The sequence below is a fragment of the Papio anubis genome, unplaced genomic scaffold, assembly GCF_008728515.1.
Source record: "Papio anubis isolate 15944 unplaced genomic scaffold, Panubis1.0 scaffold961, whole genome shotgun sequence".
Lineage (NCBI taxonomy): Eukaryota > Metazoa > Chordata > Mammalia > Primates > Cercopithecidae > Papio > Papio anubis.
In genome coordinates this window covers 20,728-29,868 of record NW_022169863.1, presented here as the reverse complement: position 1 = coordinate 29,868, position 9,141 = coordinate 20,728, and the positions used below count along the sequence as shown (strand labels likewise).

General features: G+C 39.2%; 1 gene segment (V, D, J or C); it reads right to left on the bottom strand.

Moving 5' to 3' along the window:
• Window positions 1–8,556, bottom strand: LOC116273613. The segment is given in 2 exon segments: window positions 5,930–7,463; window positions 7,625–8,549. Coding segments are annotated over 2 exon segments (501 nt in total).
• Window positions 8,557–9,141: the final 585 nt, after the last annotated feature.

The window sequence follows — 9,141 nt, the reverse complement described above, 5'->3', positions numbered from 1 at the left end:
AATTGCAGTACGTGGTGAAGTCCTCTCCTTCTTGTACATGCTGGTACTGAGGAATTTGCATTATTTGTTGTCCATTCACCTCTGTTTAGAAAGACAATGGGAAGCATCACATAAAATCAGAGTAGATATTTAGTCCCTGAGCTACGCGGGTCTCTCTCACTTCTCTTTTCTCTTTTTCCCTTTCTGTCCATGTTTCCCTTCCCATCTCCCTCAACCTTTATTCTTTCTGTCTCTTTCTCTCTGTTTCTCTCCCTTTCTCTTAATTCTTGTTTTTCAAACAGAAAGTCCATTCCCTGCCTGCAGATACTTCTCTATCCTGTTGGATTTATTCTCTGGAAGCAGTCAGGGATATCTCAAACTCACGTGACAATTGCATCCATAAGACCAACACTGATGTGATGAGTAGCATCTCCCTCTCCTTCCTCTTCATCCAACTGCTCCTAAATGGGTTGCCTGGTATAAGCTTCTTCCAGATCAATAGAAATAGTTGTGGTCTATTTTGGAAAGCAGATGTGTGCATTTTGGAAAGAAAGGGGAGGTGACTGCAAGTTAAGGAAACCAATCAGACCATTTTGCCCACCTACTTCAGAGGACAGTCTATGTTTGCCGATGCTGCCCCCTTGTGGCTGGACTCAAACATTGCTCATTTGACAACAGATTCTTTTCTTAATAAAATTGCTTTGTAATTTAGGTGGTATGTATGTGTGTCAAGGATTGGAAGGAAAGAGCTTACTGATAGTGACATTGTTCAAGGGGAAGTAATTTGCCTCTTAAAATGGAGTCTGTGATTTAAAACTAGGGCATCCAAAGAAAAGAGAAAGTTCCATTTTGTGGCTTCCATCGTCATTAAGAATCACCTTGTGCCATGTAGCACGTGCTTGTAAATGTGTTAATGGGACATATTAGGTCACAGACATTTTAATAAATGTGGGAGACACTTGTGATTTATTGTTAGACAACCCATTACCTCAAAACAGAAGATAAGAAATACATATTTCTCTTTTGTCACCCAGATTTCCCTGGTAAACTATCCAATTTAGAAATCATATCTACCAGCCCACTATGTTACTTTTACATATGCCAGCAGTGATGAGGGAAGACATTAATATAATTAGAAAAAAGTCTTATCTAACAGATAATCAATTTCTATAGGAAGGCTTCCATAAACAAAACACTTGGATAAAGTAGCTTTCTGTTCTGATCTGGCTGAGAAACATCTACAGTGTGTGGTGGAAAAGGTTGGAAGAAAAAAACAGAAAGTAACTTAAAAAAGCTGCGGGCTCCCACAGAACTTCAGCCACACTTATCGCACTGTTTATACCTGTATAACCACTGATTAATTATCTGAGTTAGCCTTTTTGTACCTTGAAGGTGTGAACTGTATCATCTTCAAGAAATGCACTGTCTTATGTGGCAGCTACAAACCACATGAGGATACTTAAATTTAAATTAAATACAATTTAAAATTTAATTTCTCATGCACACTAGCCACATTTCAAGTGCTGAGTATTCATATGTGGCTAGTGTCTATGCAGATGCAGAACATTTTTGCTATCTTTGAAAATTCTATTGGACAGTACTGCTCTAGAATGTAGGGTCTATGAAAACAATGAATTTTGTTTCTGGTTTGCTGATGGATCACTAGTATAAACCTGATATGTGGTAAGCCCTCAATAAGTATTTGTCTATTATTCACCAACACGTCCTACTCTGATAGCTGGTAAATTGTGGATACTCTGGTGTTCGTTAAATGACAAAAAAAGTGTGTTTGTATATATATTGTGTCACAGTTTAAACTCAAAATTTTCCAAAAAATATTAGAACCATATTCAATACCATATTCAAATGGTATTGGTTGACCATGTGCCCTTCTATAAAAACAATCAAGGTTTGGTTGTAGCTATTTAGAAATAGTACCTTTAGGAGATACTAGTTTCCTAGGGTTGTCGTAGCCAACAAACTTGGTGACTTGACAAAAATTTATTTTCTTTACAGCCCTAGAGGCTAGAAGTCTGAAATTAAGGTGTCAGCAGGGCCGTGCTCCCTCTGAACGCTCTAGGGGAGAATCCTTCCTCATCTCTTCCAGCCTCCGGTGGCTCCAGGCATCCCTTGGATGTGGCTGCATAACTGCAACCTCTACTGCTGTCTTTAGATGGCCTTCTCATCTGTGTGTTTCCTTTTTTTTTTTTTTTTTTTTTTTCCCTGAGACAGAGTCTCACTCTGTTACCCAGGCTGGAGTGCAATGGCTCACTGCAACCTCCGCCTCCCCGGGTGTTTCAAGATATTCTCCTGCCTCAGCCTCCCCGAGTAGTTGTGATTACAGATGTGCACCCACCATAACTGGCTAATTTTTATTTTCAGTGAAGACAGAGTTTCACTATGTGCTGGCTGTGGCTTAGTCTCTGACCTCCTGACCTCAGGTGATTCCACCACCTCGCCTCCCAAAGTGCTGGTGATTACAGCAGCGGAACCAACGCGGCCCGCCTCATCTGTGTGTTTCTCTTAAAAAAGAACAGTTTATTATTGGATTGAGGCTGGTCGAATAATCCAGGGTGATCTATCTTTAATATTCTTAATCTAAATAATGGTGGTAAAGACTTTTTCCAAATAGTTTCCACATTCACTATTTCTAGACTAGGACATGGACATATCTCTGTCAATGATTCAACCTATGTAAGAAATCTTTAATGTCTTTAAAGTGTTGCCATGCAAATGTATTAACGGAAATCTCAAATAATTTGTGTAGGGTAAAAGTGAATCAAAATTTGGGAATTACTGCATGAAATGGAAACAGACCCGGCTAAAGGCTGAAGTTTTAGGGATGGTGTGCTTGAAAAAGACAAATCTCGAATTAAGATAGATTCTTTGAAATGCATGCCACTGGGATGCTTTTTTCCTCCTTAGGAATACTGGATTTGGATCTCATAATGAAGACAAAGTTAACAATTTTAAGACCATAAGAACTCCTTCCCCATTCAAAAAGAGCAAGGAGTGTGGAAGGAGCACCTGTGGGGGCTTTAGAAATCCTCTTCTCTTCATCCAGGGCACCAGCACTGGTGCAGTTTACGTAGTAGATGTAAACCAAGACAAGAATCTCGCCCAGGTCAAGCTTGCCCTTTCCCAACTAGCAGCATGGCCTCTCTTGTAGCCTCTCTCTAGATCTTATGGTTGGAAGTGGAAATTTACTAAAGGAAGAGAAGAGAAGCTGGCCATGCATTGGTTCAAGGAGTAAAAGAAATCTCTGCACTTTTAGACGGAATCTCTGCATTTCCTTGCAGGAAACATTTCCATTGAATATAAACATCTGATAGCTCTCAGTGGCAAATATTTTTGTCAAAACAGTTGTAAGGGAGGATCAGATTAAAAAATCTTTATAATGAGATGTTACAAGTGTTATTCTATGAAATCTCAGATAAAAAATTAAAAATGCTGCCTGAATAGGGCCATAAAAGGTGAGTAGACCTGTGTGCATATTACAATGGGAAAAATATATTCTGGGAAAAGAGGACAGATTTAGGAAAGCCCTTAATATTCACATAAACGGTCAGAATTTAAATATGCATATATAATATATATGAAATATGTATCATGTAAAAATATATTACATATATGAGAGAAGGATGGAAGATTAAAATAGAAGGTAAACGGGATTCTGTAGATGGCCTTGTATTTCTTTTTTTTTTTTTTTTTTTGAGACGCAGTCTTGCTCTGTCACCCAGACTAAAGTGCAGTGGCATGATCTCAGCTCACTGCAAGCTCCACCTCCTGGGTTCAAGCAATTCTCTTGTCTCAGCCTCTCAAGTAGCTGGGATTACAAGAGCATACCACCACGCCTGGCTAATTTTTGTATTTTTAGTAGAGACAGGGTTTCACCATGTTGGTCAGGCTGGTCTCAAACTCCTGACCTCAGGTGATCCGCCTGTCTCAGCCTCACAAAGTGCTGGGATTACAGATATCAGCCACCACACCTGACAAGCCTTGTATGTTTTAGTATAGAGTTTCAACTTTATAACTTCTAATGGTTCCTCATTATCCACAGGGAGGCAGGAAATGATCTTATTAGATACATTTTATAATGACTCTAGTTGCCATGTAGAAGTTAGATTCAAAGAGTTAAGACTAGAGGCAGGAAGACAATTAGGAAGTCATTGAAATCATCCAAGTGAGAGATGCTGAATGCCTGAATTAGGAAACCAGTAAGTAATATAGAAATAAAGAAATGGATATGAGCAGTATTTGGAAGTTCAAACTGACATGACCTTGACAATTACTGGACTATCAAGGTCGTGTGTTATGTTTCATTAGGACTCTGATACGTATCTGGCATAGGAGCATGTTTACTTAGTTAGCTCTTGTGGGAGTTAGTATCCAAAGATGCCCCCAAAATCCCATAGCTACAATCTTCATGCCCTTGTAGTTCTATGTCAGTCGTTCCAATCAATGACTCAATTTTAATTATATTTACAGAGGCCTTTTCCAAAATGGCATCCGTTGTTCTTATGTGTGCAGAGATGCAGTAGAAATAATATTGCTTGGCAGTTCCTGGCCCTATAAACATTAAAATGCAGCACTTCCACTTTTCTGTAATATTAGGAGCCCCTGAGCACCCAAGTGAACCTATGCCCTAGGGAGATCTTGAGGAGAGACCACAGCCAAAGGAGCCTTAATGTAGCTAGCCACAAGGAGATAGATTTAGAGGATGAGGGAAGTCAGGCCCAGCTCCCACCAAAGCTCCAGGTATGCCAGTGATGAGCTCCAGGGTTCTGAAAGTGGGCAAACCCCAGGGGACTACAAGCTGCGGTCTCAACATCACCAAGGCAAGAGTGTCTTGAGAGATATTAAAATGGCACTTGCCAAAGTGAGTTTATGAACTAGTTAGTTGGTCCAGCAAACCTACAAAAGCTCTGGAGTGCAAATGAGAAAATAGTCTTTTTAGAGAACTTGTGAGAAAATCAACAATATGTAAAATGTCGCTTCCCCTCCGTCGGTCTACGTCAGCGGCGGCCTGAAGCATCACGGTTTGCCAGCTTCTTTTTCAAAAGCCATCGCCCGCTAATAATACTGCTGCAGAAGACCCTGGTAGCAATGATCAAAAATACTGAGCTCTGGCGCCACCGCAACGGGAGCAGTGACGGTGCTCAGGTTAGGGCCTATATAATCAACACGAGAGATCTGTATCTCTCATTTAACATGATTTTTATAATTTCGCAATTTATAAAACTAACCAGAGTACCGGGCGTATTACCTGTCTCTGAAAATGATAGATTTACATTCTTTCAATTTCAGATCAGTCGCGGAATCCAGAGGCCGGAAGAATTTGGTCCATATTCATTTAGTTGCAAACTTTACACGCCAGATAGGATATTTTTTGTAAGGACGATTTTTCCTGGGTTACATTTTTATTGATCATGCTTATTGTGGGAAGATCTCTCATGGCACATCACAAGCCTCAGGCGGAGCTGGGAGTTCTCAAAGCCAGTCATGGTTTCAAGCAGCGTCTGTTCACTGAAATTATGCCAAAGACAGGTTATAATTAATTTCTATGGCCAATGACGGCAGGAGACTCACTGAGGCGTGTGGCTGGTACAGGCTGGTCGGGCGATGCATCTTTTATTTTGGCCTTTTGATTCACCAGATTTAGAGTTAACAGTTCAAACCTCAAGATCATTGCTGGAAATATTACAAATTCTTGTTGATCTTTATGCCGTGCTAAACAGGTACAAGACACGATTTGACTGCCAAGCTGGAACCAGTAGATGATCTTCTTTTGTAGCCTTCTCCGGCAACTTTTCGTAGCCACCAATGAACCATACTTCTCTGCCTCAGTCCTGTTTGCTATACCCTTCTGATTCCATATGACTGAAACCGAGTATTACAAATTTGGCAAGCCAAATCCGATGATGCGTTCATTTACCTTAGGCACGAAAAACTATTTCTCTCTCTATGTGTATATCTCTAAAAGGGTCCAGTCTGAAAGATTTGTATACACTCCATCATTAATCTCAAAATGTATCAGCTTTTTTCCTAAATATGTGATAATAACAACAATGAGATTTTTAAAAAACATAAATCCAGAAAAGAGAGAGAAAGTGCAATAGCAGCATATTAGGAAACTGGACAGGAGCTGGATAAATAATTATTAATGTAGCTGTTCAGAGAAAGTTGAAATTCTAGCGTTTAGATGAGGAAGCCCAGAAACAAGTTACTTCATCTTAACAACCCCCAAGAAAGCTCGGAATTATACGCCTCTAGAGTACCAATGGGACCTTAAACTGGTGGGTTGTCTGGAAACCTGCAAAAGGAGCAGAGCACCAAACACTCAGCCTGCTGAATACACCTGGAAATTACAAATGAAGAGACTTCGATAATAGAGTTCAGTGACTCTTCCAATATCATAATCGTGGTACAACTGGGGGATAGACCACGTTAATAGTGAAACTCCTTCATCAGTGCTCCTTTATAATATTATGAGTGATATTTAAAGATGAAAATAGCCACATGTGAGAAGAAATAAAAATACAAATGTTCCTGTAGGGGGAAAGTTGAACTAAAGCAAAACCAAAATCCCCAATGGATTAAAGGAGGCAGCATCACCTGTTCTGGTATTAAACATGTGTATTTCCATGCCAGGTGTGTGAGGAAGGGGCATGCCGACATGCTCCATTTGTGCTGTGATAAAATATAATAGAAGAATTTGTTTTCAGGACATAGCAACAATGAGGGGATAAATGTTACTGTTATTTACTCAGATTATTTTAGATAGATTTGAGTAACTATTGGGTTCTTTCAGAATCATGCCAAAAGAGATCATGCCAATGAGTCCAAAGAATCATGCCAATGGGTCTGACTCCATGACGTGGTTAATGTGTTGTTGGGAGCTGGGGTTAGTATTGTTTAGTAACAGCCCAGTTACCAGGGCATGTGTTACGCTTCATTAGCACTCTGACATCTGTCTGTCATAAGGAATATGTTTACTTAATTAGTTCTTGTGGTAGTTAGCTATGATCACTAGCATGCTTATTTTTCCATGTTAGCATAATCCTCTTGAAAACAAAATCTGTAATTCAACGGATTTGTCTTTTCCATCCTACTCATGGTTCTTTGCCAATGCTGGTAATAGTGCAACACCAGACACAGGTTTGCGTATGGGCTGCAGGTGCCTGAACAGCACTGTGCAAAGGCACAGAGGTATGTGGCTGAGTCTTCAGGCTGGGATCCTTTGATGTACAAATAGCTGTAACCCTCCTTGGTATTAAGAGTGACACTTACTCGTCCTTTCTTCTTTTCATCCCCATTTAAAGTCATTACAAACAAGGCCTTGGGGATTTTTGCAGTTTCCCATCTGTACCAGTGCAAGGCATAAAAATTGCTGGAAGGGAAGCTGCAGGTGAAGTTGGTGCTGTCTCCCTCCTGAACATGCAGTGACTGGGGACTTTGTTCCACGTTCAGGATGCTGCTCACGCCTGTTTTATTAAAAAGAGTCAGACATAGAAATAGGTCTCTCTACAGAGTTTGCATTTTCTTCACACATCCCCCAGATAAAACCTAGAGTGTCTGACTGCATCCTCCTCTTTCCTCATCATCACCCCAGACTAAGAACGTCTCCTGTAACTCCTGGACTTACAGTCAAGATGAAGCCAGAGGATTAGTAATGGGGCTGCCAAAGGATTCTTCTCCATGTTTCCAGCTCACGTACCCTCAGCAGAAAAACGTTTTGCAGTCAAAATCTGTGGAAATATTCTGCTTCAGAAAACAGGATTCTGCATCTGGTTGCCTAGCCAATCAGAGACCAGCTCCTATAAATGTCCTTGAAACACTCTGCCCTATTTTCAGTTTCCTGTGGTTCACAAAGAGGGGTCGAAGTAACTGCTTTCTTCAGGCCAACTTCATAAACTTTGAGGAAATCCCCCATGAGTCTGGAACACAAAGATAACTGACAACCTTTCAGAAGTGCGCTGCCTAACTGTGGACCGCTACTATTCAAATTCAGAGGGAGTTACAAGTGGGATGGCAATTTGTGGCAGGAAAAGCACTTTTCTTTGAATCTTCAAACATTGAAAAACAACTTTTGAATCCCCCTCAAATTATAAATGTGTGCACATCTAAACTACCTTTTTCTTTATCTACATTATTTAACAAGAAAGTCACGCAATAGAGACATTACTGTTTCCAATTTACAAACATAAAATAACCCAAAGCTCAAGGAGATTGAATAATTCACTCAAGGAGATTGAATAATTCACTCAAGGTCAATTACCTAAGTGGCATATTAAGAATTAGAACATATATCTGTCTAGCTCTAGACTTTATAATATTTGGAATCTGATATGCCACCTACATTTGTGATGCACTATGAATGTTTTACATGTTAGATATGCTCTAAAAATAATGGAAGTCTAATTTGTGGATATTCTTTATAATGGCTAAAAAATGAGAACAACCCAAATGTCCATCAGCTGGTGAATGAATAAGCAAAATGCAGCATATTCATACAAGATATGAATGATAATTGACAACAAAAATAAATCAAGAATAAATAAATAAAATAAATAAGCAAAAATGAAATAAATAAAATAAAACATCTAATATGTGCTACAACACAGATGAGTCTCAAAAACACTGTTTTAAGAAAAAGAAGCCAGACACAAAAGATTACGTATTGAGTGATTCCATTTATATGAAATGTTCAGAAAAGGAATATTATCTATAAAGACATAAGCTGGTTGTCTGGGGCCAGAGTTGGGTTAGAGATTAACTATAGTTTGGCATGAGGGATCTTTCCAGAGTGTTGAAAAGTATTTACAAATAGATTATGGTAATGGTTTCATAAATCAGTTATTAATTAAAAATCATTGAACCATACATTCAAAATGGATGAATTTATGGAATGTAAACATACTCCAATAAACTTGTTTAAAAGTAAATAAGAATCGTGCTGTCTTGCTTCTGTCACAGTCCAGATATAATGTTAGTTTGATTCAATATACATGTAGTTTTTAAACAGTAATTTTTGTGCTTTGAATTTTCCTAGGAGCTCTGAGGAATTAAAAATTACAAAGCTATAGCCTCATCTACGGGAGAGGAAAAGAAAGAAAAAAAATTACAAAGCAACATTCCCTGTTTGCTGTGAGCCCAAAATAT